General features: G+C 42.5%; 1 protein-coding gene across 8 annotated transcripts in view; it reads right to left on the reverse strand.

Moving 5' to 3' along the window:
* TRAF3IP1 (TRAF3 interacting protein 1) overlaps positions 1–19,568 on the reverse strand; it is a 91,312-nt gene that overhangs the window by 34,440 nt on the left and 37,304 nt on the right. For 6 of the 8 annotated variants that reach the window (XM_043525705.1, XM_043525702.1, XM_043525701.1 and 3 more), the window contains 2 exons: positions 10,922–11,012; positions 2,270–2,353 (listed from right to left, as the gene is read on the reverse strand). In XM_043525705.1, coding sequence (XP_043381640.1) covers positions 2,270–2,353; positions 10,922–11,012 — 175 coding nt within the window. The remainder of the gene's footprint in view (positions 1–2,269; positions 2,354–10,921; positions 11,013–19,568) is intronic. The other 2 variants (XM_043525704.1, XM_043525703.1) reach the window with 1 other exon arrangement.

A 19,568-nucleotide genomic window follows, 5' to 3' on the forward strand; every position in this document is an offset into this window, starting at 1 on the left:
CAGTACTAAGGAGCATTGTCTGTTTCCACACCAATTGCATACCAGACAGCAGATTTGCTGTGCCTGCCTGTCCTAACTTGCTGCTTATTCAGGAACAATTGACTGCAGCAGTGTTATCTGTGGTGTCCTCAGTTCCACCTGGACCAGGGGCAGACTTATAGTTATTTACAGCAATGTCCTCCACCCTGCAGTCCAGGGGTGCAGCTGTCTTCCTCATTGGCGCTGAGGGTGTCGTTAATGGGGACAGAATCTTTGGTGCAGACACTGATTACAATGTAGTCTGCATCTGGCAGGCCTGAGACCAGCTTCAATGGCTGCTCCAGGGCCAAATATGAGTGTGAGGCTGGTACCAGCGGTCAAGAAGCCGTTGACTGTTCCTCCTGCACCAATGACAACATCAGGTTGGAACATAGATGATGCAGGGCATTTGGTGGCCCCATCAGGAGCAGCTCCCCTGCCACCATCAGATTACCTGGAAGGGTCCTCAAAGTGGAATTTGGAGGCATCTCCCTTTGCTTTCTCCTATCGCTTTCAATCTTGAAGGTCATCGAGACAATGGGAATCATGGTCAGTTCTGGGATTGGTACCATTACCACCACAGAGACAAGTGCTCCTGCTCATTTGGCTGTGATCTCAGTTTTCCATCCTCCCATACAAGGAACGTCAGTATTCTCAAACCCCATGATAGTGAGTTTTTGTGTTTTTTTTAAGGGTATTGTTCTCCTTCTTCTACCAGTGAAGGAAATGGTGCAATTGTGGGACCTTAATAGGGAGCTGGCGGTGCTAAAGCGCCTGCAGCTCGAGCAGATAGCAACATGTTTATTGGCTCTCTTCTCGCAAGATGAGTGAGCAAGATACAAGCCTTAGTGGCAGATCCTTGTACACTCAATTCTTCAAGAACAAAGTGGCTTTAAGACCACATCTAAAATTTTTGTCCGAAGTGGTATCTCCATTTCACTTTACTCAGGTTATTTACTTACCTATATTTTTTTTCCAAACCACATTCAAGTGCAGATGAGCAACATCTATATCCCTTAAATGTCAGGAGGTGCTTAGCATTCTATTTAGAAAGGACTAAGCAGTTTTATACATCATCTCGACTATTCGTACCCTATGTGAGCAGATGAAAAAACAACTGGTCTCCACTCAGACCATTTCCAAGGGGATAACTGCTTGTATTACCTAAACTCATGATGTTGCTCAGATGACATCCCCTCAGTCATTATGGGCTCATTCAATGACAGATCAAGTGACATCAATTGGATTCCTTAGCAATATCTCAATACTGGATATCTTCAGGCCAGTGACATGGTCTTCTGTACATACTTTTGCTCATCATCATGCTATCACTACGGCATCGAGATAGGATGAAAACTTTGGAAAGACAGTTCTGCAGTCACTGTTTAGATAGACTCTGATCCACACCTCCTGCTCAAACTGCTTGAGAGTCACCTGAATGGAATACATGTCTGCAACCACTTGAAGAAAAGACGGTTACTTACCGGTATCGTAACTGTTGTTCTTCGAGATGTGAGTGCAGACATATATTCCACAGTCCACCATCTGATCCCTCAGCACTAGAGTCTCCAACCTGGGGTTTCAGTGCAAAGAAAGGGAAGGGAGGTCGGGGCGGCACTGCCATATAGCCATGGGAGGGACTATGAAGGAAAAGGCATGAGTGCCACTTCTACAGGTAGTGCTAGGCGCACACAGACCTGAGTGGAATACATGTCTGCACTCACATCTCAAAGAACAGTTATGATACAGGTAAGTAACTGTCTTATTTGGCCACAGAAATAATTTTTTTTTCTTTTAACTACCAACTTGCTTTTCTGGATTAGAGGAAGTTAGCAGTTATCAGATGCTTATCATTTTGGTAATTAGAACTAGTTTCAAAACACACCTTCAGCATTCTGGGGCCATAGTCTATTCACTGCATTTTTGACAGGTCTTTTCTAGGCCTATTTTAGATTAGCATTATCAGATTTATTGTTCCAGAGTTTGCAACAGCCGACCATTTTATCTGCTTTTCAAAGCTTCTGACACCACAGATCAGTTTCACTTTGTTCTGACAATATACTGGTTCTGCAGAAACAGTAAGACCAGCATACAAAATCCTTAAATTTTCTAAGCTGAGGCCATGTGCAGCATGTATATTTTAGTATCATTGTTATGGGTGAGTGTCACATGGCACACTACAGAACGATGCGTTGGGATAACTAGGAATGTTTATTCTGCATCACGCACCCACACATAGCCCTTCCCTTACCTCTCTGGAAGTAAAACCTCTGTACTTTCTTGTCGTTTTATCCGGGGGGGAGCTGGCCTGGCACTATTGGGACGTGGTGGTCTTCTACAATAAACAAAAGATTTTTCCATTTACAGCTACAAAACGTACCAATACATGTCCATGGTATTTACTAGTTTATAGTAGGGCTGTCGATTAATCACAGTTAACTCACACGATTAACGCAAAAAAATGTAATTGTGATTTAAAAAATTAATCATGATTAATCACAGTTTCAATCGCACTGTTAAACAATAGAATACCAATTGAAATGTATTAAATAATTTGGATGTTTTTCTACATTTTCATATATATTGTATTGTGTTGTAATTGAAATCGAAGTGTATATTATTTTTCATTGCAAATATTTGCATTTTAAAAATAACAAACAAAAGAAACAGTATTTTTTCAGTTCACCTCATACAAGTACTGTAATGCAATCTTTGTCATGAAAGTACAACTTACAAATGTAGATTTTTTTTGTTACATAACTGCACTCAAAAACAAACCAATGTAAAACTTCAGAGTCTACAAGTCCACTCAGTCCTACTTCTTCTTCAGCCAATAGCTAAGACAAACAAGTTTGTTTACATTTACAGGAGATAATGCTGCATTCTTCTTATTTACAATGTCACCAACATGTGAAAACAGGCATTTGCATGGCACTTTTGTAGGTGGCATTGCAAGGGATTTACATGCCAGATATACTAAACATTTGTATGCCCCTTCATGCTTCGGCCACAATTCCAGAAGACATGCTTCCATGCTGATGACGCTCGTTAAAAAAAATGTGTGAATTAAATTTGTGACTGAACTCCCTGGGAGAGAATTGTATGCCTCCTGCTCTGTTTTACCGGCATTCTGCCATATATTTCATGTTACAGCAGTCTCGGCTGATGACCCACCATGTTATTTGTTTTAAGAACACTTTCACTGCAGATTTGACAAAACACAAAGAAGGTACCAATGTGAGATTTCTAAAGATAGCTACAGCACTCGACCCAAGGTTTAAGAATCTGAAGTGCCTTTCAAAATCTGAGAGGGACGAGGTGTGGAACACGCTTTGAGAAGTCTTAAAAGAGCAAAACTCCGATGCAGAAATTACAGAACCTGAACTACCAAAAAAGAAAATCAATCTTCTGCTGGTGGCATCTGACTCAGATGATGAAAATGAACATGCATTGGTCCGCACTGCTTTGGATTGTTATTGAGCAGAACCCGTCATCAGCATGGACACAATGGTGGTTGAAGTATGAAGTGACATATGAATCTTTAGCACATCTAGCAGGTAAATATCTTGAGACGCCAGCTACAACATGCCATGAGAATGTCTGTTCTCACTTTCAGGTTACATTGTAAACAATAAGCGGGCAGCATTATCTCCTGCAAATGTAACCAGACTTGTTTGTCTGAGCAACTGGCTGAACAAGAATTAGGACTGAGTGGATGTGCAGGCTGTAAAATTTTACATTGTTTTGTTTTTGAATCCAGGTTTTTTTGTACATAATTCTACATTTTAAGTTCAACTTTCATGATAAAGAGATTGCACTATAGTACTTGTATTAGGTGAATTGTAAAATACTATTTCTTTTGTTTTTTTACAGTGCAAATACTTGTAATCACAAATAAATATAAACTGAGCACTGTACACTTTGTATTCTGTGTTGTAATTGAAATCAATATATTTGAAAATGTAGAAAACATCAAAAATATTTAAATAAATGCTATTATTGTTTTAACAGTGTGATTAACTGCAATTAGTTTTTTTTAATTGCTTCACAGCGATTAAAGGAAAACACAAACTGAACTTTACAAACATTAAGGGTTGTGCCTATAAAACAACTCATCTCCCGATATCACAACAGTAGTAAGTATTGTGATCATACTATGAAGCAACGTAGAGAATGCATTCCATAAATCAATACACAGTGATCCTTTGCACAGTAACCTTTTGCATCTCAAGGAATCCAAATCTTTTGCACCAGCTGAACATCGTGCGCACCCTGTTAATAACATAGCTATGATCTGCTGCACTATGTTTAGCTTAAACAACAAGGAGTCCGGTGGCACCTTAAAGACTAAGATTTATTTGGGCATATGTTTAGCTTGACTTTGAACTGCAGCAGCTGCATCAAATTCAGCATTAACAATAGAAATCTTAATGTAAAAGAGAAAGTTTGGTTTTGGCTCCAACTATAAGAAAAAAGTTACTAACTTATTTCACAATTGTTTTTCTTCAAGATGTGTTCCGCATGTCCATTCCATTCTTGGTGTGTGTGTGCCCCAAGCACAGCTGTCAGAAATTTTCCCCTCAATGGTACATCAGGACAGCTCAAGGGCCCTCTGCTGCTGCGTGCCACTGCATGTAGGTATAAAGGGCAGACCTGCCCTGATCCTTCTCAGTTCCTTCTTGCCAGAAAAATTCCGATGGAGAGGAGTAGAAGGATGGGTCATGGAATGGACATATGCAACACATCTTGAAGAACAACAGTTATGGAACAGGTAAGTAACCGTTTTTCCTTCTTCCAGTGACTGCACAAGTGCATTCCAGTTTTGGTGGCATCAGAGCCTATCTGAACAACAACTGAAGGACAAGCTTTGTCTCTTGATTGCTGAGTGATGGCATAATGGGAAATACACATGTGCAACGAAGACCAAGATGCTGCCTACAAATGTCTAGGAGAGCCAGGAAAGTCGCAGAAGCCTCTTGCAATCTTGTCAAATTGCTGCCGCTCTGCTTGGGGGATAACATTAGCCAAACTGTAGCACAAGAGAATATGCAAGGCTATCCAAGACGTTATTCTCTAAGAAGAAACTGGGAGCCCCTTCATTCTCTCTGAGATCACCAAAAAGAGCTGGGAATACAGACAGAACTGTTTGGAACTGTCAAGGGAGAATGCTAATGCTCTTCATCTTTATTCAGGTGTGGTCTCGGGGAAAAAGATGAAGGTAGGTAAATCGCTTGGTTGATACGGAAGCTAGATAATGCGGTTGAGAGAAACTTTGGATGAAAATGAAGGTACATTTTGTCTTTAAAGAAAACAGTATAAGGAGGGCCAGACAGGCAGGGCCTGCAGCTCACCTAACCTCCTACCTAGCAGAAGTCACGGCCACCAAAAAACGTTACCTTCATTGAAATATGCAGTAAAGAGCAGGTAGCTAAAGGCTCAAAAGGACAATTGCAAGTTTAGATCCCATTACGGAACAGGATCTTGTTCCTGAGGATACATCTTTCCAAGTCTTTCAAACATCTTCTTGACATTCTATTAGAAAAGACAGAGCAGTTATCCACCTGAGGGCGGAAGGCCAAGATAGTCCCATCAAGGTCTACTTAGCAACTAACAAAACAAACTTTGCTGTTTCAGAGACTGGTTTGGCATCCTCGATTCCACCACCAAAATGGTTGCTTAGCAACCCCAGGATGCTTAGATGGACCAGGAAATTCTGAAGCAGCAACAAGAGCCAGTTTGCATCTATAACTCCTATTCATTTTCCTCTATATAGCCTGACAAGGTGCAGAAGTGGGGTAGCTGTGGGACAGCTGAGGACAAAAGTGCTTCCTAGACTTCAGTCATCTTAGAGTCCTTTAAGCTGTGAAGTTTATCATCAGTCTGAGACGAAAAGAGGGATGACCTTCAAACAGCAGGTCCTACAGAGTCTGCTGAACCTTCTGGGGCAACTCCAAATACTGTAGACATGAGCACCTGCGTATGGTGATGGCAGAGGCAATGGTCCTAGCAGCTGAATCAGCCATGTCCAAACCAGCCTGAAGTGATGTTCTTGACATTCACTTCCCTTCATCTATCAGTGAAAGAAACTCCTGCTTAGAATCCTCAGCCAACTTGTTTCAGGATCCCAACAAGGGAAGTCAGGGCCTAGGGTCAGAGCAGGGGCAAACCTGAGGCTAGGAGTAGCAGAGGAGTTTGGAGTCAGGGCCAGGCCAGGGTTGATAACAAGGGTCAGAGTCTGAATCAGGAGGCAAAGTCCATATCAAGCCAAGGTTAAGCGAGAAATTCAAGACCAAGGAGCAGGAATGGTCATGGCAGCTTCAGAAGATCCACGCTGTTGCCTGGACACTTCCTGGAACTCCCCTGGGATTTATATCGGGCAGGGAGCCAATCGGGAGATATGGGGCTGCCATCTGTAAAACCTCTGAGGCGGAACTTCCCATGGTCTGTGTCCACGGTGGGTCACGGGAAGCAGAGTGCAAGTTGATTGCAGCTGCCGCTGGGTGCTAGTCTGGAGATGTCAGCTGCCTGGTAGCTCTACAGGCCCAGGTTCTAGATCCATGAGGCCTTACAACTTGTCCTTAAATTTTAGAATGGCGTTCCAGATATTAGAAAAAAGAAAAGGAGTACTTGTGGCACCTTAGAGACTAACCAATTTATTTGAGCATAAGCTTTCGTGAGCTACAGCTCACTTCATCGGATGCATCCGATGAAGTGAGCTGTAGCTCACGAAAGCTTATGCTCAAATAAATTGGTTAGTCTCTAAGGTGCCACAAGTACTCCTTTTCTTTTTGCGAATACAGACTAACACGGCTGTTACTCTGAAACCAGATATTAGTGTCATATCGCCCTAATAAAGCCTCCTGGTTAGTGAGTCTAAGCTGTAACCCTGCCATAGAATAATTTCTTCTACCGAACAACTCAAGCTTTTTAGCACCCCTTGATTTAGGGGTAGATGTCAGTTGCCCTGGAGCTCCCTCTCATCATCAGCTGAGACTAGTGACCCCAGAGGGGGATGGGAATAAAAGTGCTCAAAACCTCGGAGGGTTCATAATATTTATGCTCCACTCATTTAGATGTGGGAAGGAGTGAGGAGGAAGTTTGCCAGAGAGAGACTTGATAGGTTCTAAAATTTCCTCATTGAATTGGCAGTGTCACCGAGATGGAGCGGCAGAGTCCAGAATATCAATGAGACAGGGAGAAGATTCCCTGACCTCCTCTACTTGAATGTCCAAGGCCACCCTTTTTAAGAGCTGCTGGTGGACCCTCTAGTCATCAGAAGGGGGCAAAGGCAACCCTAAGGAAACTGCCTCACCTGGTGAGGAGAAAGATGAACCCAGCACAAGCTGGGGCTGTGTGTCCCTGTTCATTGTCCTGCCAAACGTTCATGAACACCTTCTTCCTGCTCTGTATTGGACCCAATAATGGGCTTGACGAGCTGACTCATTATGTTTAGCTGAGGAAACTGAACTTTGGGAGGGTGATCTGGAAACAGGGGGAGCCCCCATGGGTTCCAGAAGGGCAACTGAAAGGGCACTGGACCCCGAAGTCTTGCAGGTCACATGTCCATGTCAGCACCACTCACAGGGTCTAGCAAGTGTACCCTGGGTGGTAAGGTTTAGGAAGGGGGAACAGCAAGACACATACTGCAGCTGGGAAACATAAGAGCAAAGGTCCGAGTCAGCAGAAGAGTCACCTTCTCCTGACCAAGGAGGGGCGAATCCAGTCACTGCCAGGGACTGGTGCCAAGAGTCCAGGGAAGAGTGAAGGATAAGAGCTCCAAGACTTCACTTCAGTACCGGGCAAATTGGTTGAAACCATCATAAAGAACAAAATTGTCAAGACACATAGATTAACATAATTTGTAGGGAAATAGTTAACATGGCTTTTGTAAAGAGAAATCATCCCTCACCAATCTACCAGAATTCTTTGAGGGGGTCAACAAGCATGCGGACAAAGGAGATCCAGTGGATATAGTGTATTTAGATTTTCGGAAAGCCTTTAACAGGGTCCCTCACCAAAGGCTCTTAAGCAAAATAAGCAGTCATGGGATAAGAGGGAAGGTTCTCTCATGAATTGGTAACTGGTTAAAAGATAGGAAACAAAGGGTAAGAATAAATGGTCAGTTTTCAGAATGGAGAGAGGTAAATAGTGGTGTCCCCCAGGGATCTGTACTGGGCTCAGTCCTATTTAACATATTCATAAATGATCTGGAAAAAGGGGTAAACAGTGAGGTGGCAAAATTTGCAGATGATACAAAACTACTCAAGATAGTTAAGTCCCAGGCAGACTGTGAAGAGCAACAAAAGGATCTCACAAAAGTGGGTGACTGAGCGACAAAATGGCAGATGAAATTTAATGTTGATAAATGCAAAGTAATGCACACTGGAAAACATAATCCTAACTATACATATACAACGATGGGGTCTAAATTAGCTGTTACCACTCAAGAAAGAGATCTTGGAGTCATTGTGGATAGTTCTCTGAAATCATCCACTCAATGTGCAGCGGCAGTCAAAAAAAGTGAACAGAACGTTGGGAATCATCAAGAATGCATCCGATGAAGTGAGCCGTAGCTCACGAAAGCTTATGCTCAAATAAATTTGTTAGTCTCTAAGGTGCCACAAGTACTCCTTTTCTTTTTATCAAGAAAGGGATAGATAATAAGAGAGAAAATATCATATTGCCTCTACATAAATCCATGGTATGCCCACACCTTGAATACAGCGTGCAGATGTGGTCACCACATCTCAAAAAAGATATTGGAATTGGAAAAGGTTCAGAAAAGAGCAAGAAAAATGATTAGGGGTATAGAATGGCTTCTGTATGAGGAGAGATTAATAAAACTGGGACTTTTCAGCTTGGAAAAGAGGCGACTAAGGGGGGATATGATAGAGGTCTATAAAATCATGAGTGGTATAGAGAAAGTAAATAAGGAAGTGTTATTTACTCCTTCTCATAACTCAAGAACTAGGGGTCACCAAATGAAATTAATAAGCAGCAAGTTTAAAACAAACACAAGAAAGTATTTTTTCATGCAATGCACTGTCAAACCTCTGGAATTCCTTGCCAGAGGGTGTTGTGAAGGCCAATACTATAACGGAGTTCAAAAGGGAGCTAGATAGGTCCACCAATGGCTATTAGTCAGGATGGGCAGGAATGGTATCCCTAGCCTCTGTTTGCCAGAAGCTGGGATTGGGTGACAGGACAAGGATCACTTGATGATAACCTGTCTCTTCATTCCCTTTGGAGCACCTGCCATTGGCCACTGTCAGAGGACAGGATACTGGGCTTGATGGACCTTTGGTCTGACCCAGTATGGCCGTTCTTATGTTTTAAGACACAGGAGATTTCCCAGCACTGAGTCACTGCACTGAGGAGCTGGCACCAAGTGGTCAATCGATACCATATAAGCGATCTGCACGGCTGGGAAAGCAGCCCTGATAAGCTCAGCAAGCCCATTGCAGCTTAAAACATCTCTGGAGTAGATGTACTGGGATAGTCTTTGACTGATGTGCAAGAGGCATAGACAGTGTTGGAACTGATGAAGATGCTTCTTCAGGCCCCAGACTCGACAGTCCCTGCCCCAGCACCAGAGTCAACGGTGCTGATATAGCTGATGATGAGTGGAGGAGTGCTTCAGTTTTGATTGCACTCTACTCTACACTGTCCCCTTTCTTGGCTGACTTAGCGACTGGGGATCTGCATCTCCCAGCAGCGTCCTTGGAAGCCTTCTGCTTCTTCCTGGGCACAGGCAAGGGAGAGCAGTGCCAGGACTCAGTCAGTATCAGAACCTCACTTCTTCAGATGCTGAAATGCTCAGTACCATCTCCAATCGAGACGGCTCTGAAGGTAGTCTCAGAACAGTCTCTATCAAAAGAAACTTCAGTCTGGTCTCTAGATCTTTCTTGGTTCTAGACTTGACTTCTAGACTAGACTTCTAGGACTAGACTTCTAGTCCTTGCAAATCTGGTACCAATCCTTATATGAAACTCACTTAAGCATTTCAAACAACTAAAGTGAGGGTCACCCACAGGCAAAGGCTTCAGTCATGCCAGGCAAGGCTTGAAGCCCAGTGACTGAAGCATTCCTCAGTACTTATAACAGATCCCCAACCTTGGGGAACCGAGAAAGAACTAACAGACACTAAACTAACTCAACAAACACCAACTACCCCTAATAACTGTACAAACATGTAACTATATACAAGAAAAAACTTGCTGAGAGCACTTGCTAACGCAAGACCAACAGATTCGAACCATCATCATGCGATGTAAGAAGAAACTGAGGTGAGAGGTTTCAAGGGCAGCTTGGCCCTATCTGCATGCAGTGGCATGCGGTAGCAGAGGGCATTCAAGCTGCCCCAACGGGTACCACTGAGGAAAAAATTTCCGACAACTATGCCTAGAGGGTGCACCCACCAAGAGCGGAACACACATGTGCAATCACTCAAAGAACCACCTTTGCTGTCTTGCCTGGACATATAGAGGAAATGTAAATTTGGATTTGAAAAGACTGAAAAAAATAAGGCAATTGAAAAGGAGAGTTCTGCACCTCAGTAGTATCGAACTTGGGAAATGCATTAATGTAATGTACATCTCATTATTTCATTCTCAATCTGTGCACTGTAATTGAAAATAGTACCATTTACATCAAAGCATGCTATAAACTAAAACAGTAACATTGAATTCAACAAAAATTACAAACTGGAAATAACTGTTCATTAAGACAATGAAGTCAACCATATCTAGGAGTACTGGGTTGAATCATCTGATACATCTTCTTAATGCAGACTATCATTAGCAGCAATTTCTTGCCAGAAGTGTCCTTATCTGCTCTCAAGTCAATTGCCTTCTTCAGACCTGTTACAGTTAGGTTAGAAAGGAATAGAGAGATAGGAACAGACCTTTGGGTGACGTGAGGTGGAAGATCATTAGATACTTCGCCATTCTCAGACACCACTGGCTTCTCAGAGGCACGGTTTCCAGCTTCTCCTTCTATTAAAAGGAAACACCACCACAGCTTAGTCATAATTACAAGTTTGAAATGTAAATCTAAGATTTTGTACTGCATTATTTTACATTTTATCAAAGCTCATCAGTGTGCCAGTTAACTAAATCCACTACAAAAGAAACACTGAGTTTATTTTTTAAAATTTATTTGTAACCAAAACCTTTTAAGCCTGAAATATTTAAAACTATTTGAATATTGAACTTACAGTTCAAATGGATATTGAGAAATAATACTATACTCCAGTATGGTTCGAGTCTGGGGCATGAAGAAGCATCTTCATCAGTTCCAACATTGTCTATACTCTAACTCTTCACATTCGTTCACAGTACTATGACCTTTTCCATTTGGAAAAAGATGGCTACTTACCTGTAGCATAATTGTTGTTCTTTGAGATGTGGGTGCAGACATGTATTCCACTCAGGTGTGCGCACGCCCAGACACCAAAGCCGAAGAACTTTGCCTAGTAATACATGCAAGGGCGGAGCTAGTGCCCTTTCCCTCGTAGGCTCTACCATGGCTATATAAGGGCAGCACCACCCCAACCCTCCCTCTGTTCCTTTACACCAAAACTGAGGCTGGAAACTCTGATGCAGAGGGGATGAAAAGAAGGAAAGGTTACTCACCCTGTAACTGTAATTCTTCAAGTTGTGTCCCCCAGTGGGGTGCTCCACTTCAGGTGCAGATGCACCTCTGAGCAGAGATTTTCATTAGCAGTCTGTTGGGCTATTGTGGAAGCATTTGTGATTAATGTTCTGGTTGGTGGAAGAAAGGCAAAAGGGACCCCTTTGAAACACACTGCTGTGCTCTATCCATGATTATAGTGAGTCCAGTAGCTCTGGGGACACTCAGATAAGGGTGTCCAATGACTAGCAACTTGGGTGACGGGCCAACCTCAGACACAACTGATGAGGGAAAAGAGCCTCTCCTGCTGTGCCTTGGAAATACATGAGGCCATATGGCCCAGTAATCTCAGGCATACACAGACCATGGTTGAAGGATGCAATTGGAGAGCCAGACAAAGGTGCCAAATTGTCTGGAATTGTTCTTACCAGAGAAAGACCCTCGACTTTGTAAAGTCTAATAGGGCCCCAATTAATTCAATTTTTTGAGTTGGGATTAGAGTTTATTTTCCTTTGTTCAGGATCAGACCCAGCTAACCGAAAAGGTCCAAGTGAACTGGACATGAATGAGGACCTGCTTCTTGGATGTGCCTTTCACCAGCCAATTGTCCAAGTACAGAGAGACATGAACCCCTCTCCTTCTGAGAAAGGCTGCCGCCACCATCACGGTCACCCAATCTGGTAAAGACCTACAGGACTGAAGATAGACCAAAGGGGAGAACTGTGTACCGGTAGTGTTGGCCAGCAACAAGAAATCTCAGAATCTTTGTGTGGCCTGGGAAGATTCCTCATTTGAAAATAAGCATATTGGAGAAAGACATCAGCAAACCAGACATTATGATTCAGTGCAGAAAGAACAGTAGTCAGGGTAATCACAGAGATCAAGGATAGGTCTCTCTCCTTCCTTGGACTTGGGGATCAGGAAGTACTGGGAGTAGAATCCTTTTCCATGAACATAAGGAGGAAGCTCCTCTATGACCCCCATAGCACAACAGGGTTTGCACCTGCTGAGTAAACAATGATAGGAGAGAGACTGGATATGAACTGAATAGCATAATCCAATCACATAGTGCTAAGGACCTACCTGTCTATAATTATAGCCTCCCAAGTACTACAGAAGCGGGACAACCTGTCCCGAAACTGAAAGGACAGGAAAGTGATGTTCCAAGCTGGAGTCCTGCTCTTGAGACTCAAGTCAAATAGGCTGTCAAGTCCACGAGACAAGAAGATGGGCCGTTTGGCTAGAATTAGACCCAGAAAGTCTTCTCTGCAATTTGTGCCCCTTTCTGGAGAAATCCTGCTACCTCATAGAGTAGAGGACTGATGGAAATATCACTGAGGGGGATATTGCTGCTGTTGTCGATGGCTACCAAAGCCATGTCTCCTTGGGGCCTGCACATAAATCCTCAAGGAGCACGGGGGATTTGGAGGTCTTTAAAGGAATGCAATGTCTCGTCATTTCTCTCAGTAATGATGAGGTGACCAAAAACAGCAAGTCCTCTATGCTCTGCTAGATTTCACAAGCTATGACAGGGTTTTGCAACCATATAAGATCCTTCTCATTGTAAAGACTGAAGCCATTAGCCTGGATGAAGCATCCACTATATATCCAGAGCTGACCGTAATGATGTCTTGGTCACTAAACGGCCTTCTGCAACAAAAGCCTTGAACTCCTCCCTGAAGGATTCTGGTAACTTATCCACAAATTTGGACATGGGGTCCCAGTTCACAAAGTCATTTTTATAGAATAGCACGTGCTGGTTGGCAATACACATCTGCATGGGGGACCTGATGAAGAGAGATCCCTCTTCCTTCTGACGAGGAAACTGCGCTCAGCTGAGAAGATCCAGCCTGTACTAGTTCAGGCCCCTCAGTACCTCTGACGGGCCTGATGCTCCAGAGTGGTCCCCAGTGCAGAGGCAGAGCTCAGGGCCTGCTTGAGAAGATGCTGCTTTAATCTTAAGTCTCAAGCCACCTGTGTCCTCTTTTTTAAAAAGCTTACAGATGGAGCACCTTTCTCGAATATGCCCTTCCCCCAGACATCATAAACGTCAAGTGTGGGGGACATTATTGGGGATAGCTACTCTACACAAAGGACAAACTTTAAACCCTGGTGAGGGCATTCCACCAGGAGAAACTACCTAATTAATTACTACTACCACTACTAACTATTATGACTAACAGGTACTACTAACCAACTATAACTATATTCCAAAGAAACAGAAAAAACTGTGAAGGTAAGTGCGGGGTTTAAAAAAAAACTCACCGAAGACTCACTGCCTATAGCAAGAGTCCGAGAAGGAACTGAGGCGGGTGAGGGCAGTGCTGCCCTTATATAGCCATGGGAGGGGCTATGAGGGAAAAGGGTGCAAGCTCTGTCCCTACAGGTACTGCTAGGCAAAATTCTCCAGCTTTGATGTGCTGGGCATGCTCACACAGTTGCAACCACATGAAGAACAAGGATTTCACTCTCTCCTCCAGTTCTTCGAAAGTAACATAGCAACTTTTTCCTCTTAACTTCATATTTGTTCATTATACAAGGTACATATGAGAGAGGACATGAAGTTCATAAAAAAGATCATGTTCCATACATTAGGACATTTAAAATCTATTGCAATTACAAGCTTCTATTTCATTCCATTAAATATTTACATTTGCTGTTTCCCCTCTAACAGAGTTCATAGAATCATAGAATATCAGGGTTGGAAGGGACCTCAGGAGGTCACTTAGTCCAATCCCCTGCTCAAAGCAGGACCAATCCCCAATTAAATCATCCCAGCCAGGGCTTTGTCAAGCCTGACCTTAAAAACCTCTAAGGAAGAAGATTCCACCACCTCCCTAGGTAACGCATTCCAGTGTTTCACCACCCTCCTAGTGAAAAAGTTTTTCCTAATATCCAACCTAAACCTCCCCCACTGCAACTTGAGACCATTACTCTTTGTTCTGTCCTCTGCTACCACTGAGAACAGTCTAGAGCCATCCTCTTTGGAACTCCCTTTCAGGTAGTTGAAAGCAGCTATCAAATCCCCCCTCATTCTTCTCTTCCGCAGACTAAACAATCCCAGTTCCCTCAGCCTCTCCTCATAAGTCATGTGTTCCAGTCCCCTAATCATTTTTGTTGCCCTCCACTGGATGCTTTCCAATTTTTCCACATCCTTCTTGTAGTGAGTGTGGGGCCCAAAACTGGACACAGTACTCCAGATGAGGCCTCACCAATGTCAAATAGAGAGGAACGATCACGTCCCTTGATTTGCTGGCAAGGCCCCTACTTATACATCTCAAAATGCTGTTAGCATTTCCAATTAGTTAGTGTTTCCAATTCTTGTTTAGTTATAGTTACATGATTATGATCTCAGTACAGTTGATGCCACGTATTATAAAGATTAATCTAATAAAATACAACTAATCCCCCACCCCGACCCTTGAATGGAATACAAAACTAGTCTGGTCAAAGGGAATCTCAACATTTCCTCATGCTAAACCTATGAAGATTGTCTTCTGAATCTGTCTTTTTCACGCTGAGTTTAAATAGACATAAGAAGGGCCCTACTGGGTCAGACCAAAGGTCCATCTAGACCAGTATCCTGTCTTCCGACAGTGACCAATGCCAGGTCCCGCAGAGGGAATGAGCAGAACAGGTAATCATCAAGTGATCCACTCCCAGCTACTGTCAAACAGAGGCTAGGGACTCCATCCCTGCCCATCCTGGCTAATAGCCATTGATGGACCTTTCCTCCATGAATTTATCTTGTTCTTTTTCTGTTCTCTCTGACAAATAACTGTGCAGGTTAGCAGGATATAAACAGTTCCTCAGGCTTTGCAACAGTATTTCTGTGGATACTTTTTATAAGTAAACATAAAAATTAGAAAAAACAATATTAGAGGCAGAAAGCATTCGATACCCTTACAACCAATCTTAAAATTTGTATAAACAGATATTTAGTGACTTTTCCTATTTAGTATTGATTTGTTCAGATAGTGCTCTAAGAGAAGACTAACCCTCTATAAGAAGTTTGTCTTCTGCCCCCATAAACTTTAGTTCTGATACCTCCGAAGAATGGCTCCATCCCAGTAAACCAGGCTCTGAGTCATCAAGGTATTTATGCATATGCCTAACTTTGAGCATGTGTGCCCCCATTGCACTTAATGGGGCTACTCACGTGTTTAAGTACTTTGCTGACTGGGATATCATTTGTTCAGTTTTCTTAACTTTTTTATTTTTATCCTGAGCCCTGAACAATTCATTTATTACCAGTAAGACATCCCCTTTCTTTTTTAATTGACAAATAAGATAGTAAGGACTTTTTAAAGTTAATTTTAACTTAATGCAGCACCCAGGCATTTTGAATACGTAGTCTACTGATTTACTTCGTTAAAGAATAGGCATGAACACATTTAATGTACAAAAATGCTACTTTAACATTAAAGTTGATTGTACAAACTAATGAATAAGGAAATTAGGAGTTAACAAGCCATATCACCCTTAAGCAAGAGAGGACAAATAGTTCAGTGACTTAATATCTAGGCTAAGAACCAGGATTTCTGATTCTCATTGCTGACTCTGACGGGCTTAGTGTGGCCCTCGCAAATCATGTAAGCCTTCCTATTTCTCAGTTTCCTCATATATAAAATAGGCATAATATTTCTCTATCCCACACGAATGAAGAATACCACAGATTGCTTATAAAAGTAGGAAGTAATTTCTTAGTAAAGCACATGACAGTATGCATTAAGATCCACTGACTGAGAGACTGCACATATGCACAATACTAAGTTACTTAGAGACTACAGTGATGGAGCTTTAGAGAAGATTTAGGCAGCCTTAACTCAGAGTGCTTTGTTATGATTAGTGTGAAGGTCAGGCCTTTTTATTTTTAATGATAGGTTTCAGAGTAGCAGCCATGTTAGTCTGTATTTGCAAAAAGAAAAGGAGTACTTGTGGCACCTTAGAGACTAACCAATTTATTTGAGCATAAGCTTTCGTGAGCTACAGCTCACTTCATCGGATGCATTCAGTAGAAAATACAGTGGGGAGATTTATATACATAGAGAACAAGAAACAATGGGTTACCATACACACTATAACAAGCGAGTGATAACTTAAGGTGAGCTATTACCAGCAGGAGAGCTGGGGGGGGGGGGGGGGGGGGGGACGGGGACCTTTTGTAGGGATAATCAAGGTGGGCCATTTCCAGCAGTTGACAAGAACGTGTGAGGAACAGTGGGGGATGGAGGGGGGGAATAAACATGGGGAAATAGTTTTACTTTGCGTAATGACCCATCCACTCCCAGTCTCTATTCAAGCCTAAGTTAATTGTATCCAGTTTGCAAATTAATTCCAATTCAGCAGTCTCTGGTTGGAGTCTGTTTTTTAAGTTTTTTTGTTGAAGAATTGCAACTTTTAGGTCTGTAATCGAGTGACCAAAGAGATTGAAGTGTTCTCTGACTGGTTTTTGAATGTTCTAATTCTTGACATCTGATTTGTGTCCATTTATTCTTTTACGTAGAGACTGTCCAGTTTGACCAATGTACATAGCAGAGGGGCATTGCTGGCACATATCACACTGGTAGATGTGCAGGTGAACGAGTCTCTGATAGTGTGGCTGATGTGATTAGGCCCTATGATGGTGTCCCTTGAATAGATATGTGAACACAGTTGGCAACGGGCTTTGTTGCGAGGATAGGTTCCTGGGTTAGTGGTTCTGTTGTGTGGTGTGTGTGGTTGCTGGTGAGTATTTGCTTCAGTTTGGGGGGCTGTCTGTAAGCAAGGACTGGCCTGTCTCCCAAGTTCTGTGAGAGTGATGGGTCGTCCTTCAGGATAGGTTGTAGATCCTTGATGATGTGTTGGAGAGGTTTTAGTTGGGGGCTGAAAGTGATGGCTAGTGGCGTTCTGTTATTTTCTTTGTTGGGCCTGTCCTGTAGGAGGTGACTTCTGGGTACTCTTCTGGCTCTGTCCATCTGTTTCTTCACTTCAGCAGGTGGGTATTGTAGTTGTAAGAATGCTTGATAGAGATCTTGTAGGTGTTTCTCTGTCTGAGGGGTTGGAGCAAATGCGGTTGTATCGTAGAGCTTGGCTGTAGACAATGGATGGTGTGGTGTGGTCTGGATGAAAGCTGGAGGCATGTAGGTAAGTATAGCGGTCAGTAGGTTTCTGGTATAGGGTGGTGTTTATGTGACCATCGCTTATTAGCACCATAGTGTCCAGGAAGTGGATCTCTTGCGTGGACTAGTCCAGGCTGAGGTTGATGGTGGGATGGAAACTGTTGAAATCATGGTGGAATTCCTCAAGGGCTTCTTTTCCATGGGTCCAGATGATGAAGATGTCATCAGTGTAGCGCAAGTAGAGTAGGGGCATTAGGGGACGAGAACTGAGGAAGCGTTGTTCTGAGTCAGCCATAAAAATGTTGGCATACTGTGGGGCCATGCGGGTACCCATAGCAGTGCCGCTGATTTGAAGGTATACATTGTCCCCAAATGTGAAATAGTTATGGGTGAGGACAAAGTCACAAAGTTCAGCCACCAGGTTTGCCATGACATTAATCAGAGATACTGTTCCTGACGGCGTGTAGTCCATCTTTGTGTGGAATGTTGGTGTAGAGGGCTTCTACATCCATAGCGGCCAGGATGGTGTTTTCAGGAAGATCACCGATGGATTGTAGTTTCCTCAGGAAGTCAGTGGTGTCTCGAAGATAGCTGGGAGTGCTGGTAGCGTAGGGCCTGAGGAGGGAGTCTACAAAGCCAGACAATCCTACTGTCAGGGTGCCAATGTGCCACAAGTACTCCTTTTCTTTTTAATGTGTTCTATTTGGTTTATTAATGGCACAGTTTTACTATTCACACTGTAAAGCCATCACTTGGCATCATGATTTTCTTCTAACTTTGGGGGGAAGCGTGTGCGTGGTTTTTCCTGGCCTCCATGCACACCCAACTCCCATTAAAAGGTTCCCTGCAAGACTTTAAAATTAAGCGAGGAGTGCAGGCTGCTAACTGAATTCAGCCTTTAAAACGAAAATCAGCTGTACTCAAGTTAGCAACAGAGGGAAACCAGATATCTCAAAATGCATCCCTCTTTGATATAACAGCTACCAATAAACTCTGCTGGAGTACAGAGTTGGCCTAAAAGTAGCCAGGAAAATGGCATGGCTATTATATGGAGCAGTTACAGAGTCTTTAAAATATTATTTAACCTGGAGATGAAAACCATACTACATATAAAACTTCACTTTAGTGAACTCTTCTGGGCTCCTAAGTGCAACAGGGGGAAATGGTAGCTGCAACATCACAGCATAACAGACTGTGGAAAATCACAGCAAAATACCAATGACTTTAAAGAGTTGGTATATTTCATTTTTCTAAAAGGCAGTTACTAGCAGAATTATCCATCCCATGCTATTTGAGAAGTAAATTTTGCAGATCAGCTTTAACATAAATTGAAGCCGTAAACACATAAATGGGGGTGGGGGGGCACAGGGGGAAAGGAGAGAGACCAATGTCTTTCTAAACTTGTACTTACATTAGGAAAGTGGAAGATGGAAATGCCACTGAAGTAGATGGTGAAATAACTACCTACAGTATTTGCAAGGCAAGTTCCATGCAGTGTCTGCTTATTCTCAAAATATATAAAGCAGTTGTAATTTAAAAAAATAAACATACAGAAACACCACTTAGCCCTAAATACAGACCAACTCCTAGAGTAACTTTTTATTATTTTTGACTTAGAACTACTTGAATAAAAAATTAAAAAGCGTGAAAACAGAGATCATTTCATTTTTGTTTATAAATTAAACGTTCTTTAATGTATACTGCTGTAAGTATAAAAAATACACTATTAAAACTATAAAAATTATTTAATACTACAATGACGAATTTAATTTTAACTGTGGATAGGTATTTTGTGAGTGCTATTTATATTTCAATGTA

This window comes from Chelonia mydas, chromosome 11, assembly GCF_015237465.2.
Source record: "Chelonia mydas isolate rCheMyd1 chromosome 11, rCheMyd1.pri.v2, whole genome shotgun sequence".
Lineage (NCBI taxonomy): Eukaryota > Metazoa > Chordata > Testudines > Cheloniidae > Chelonia > Chelonia mydas.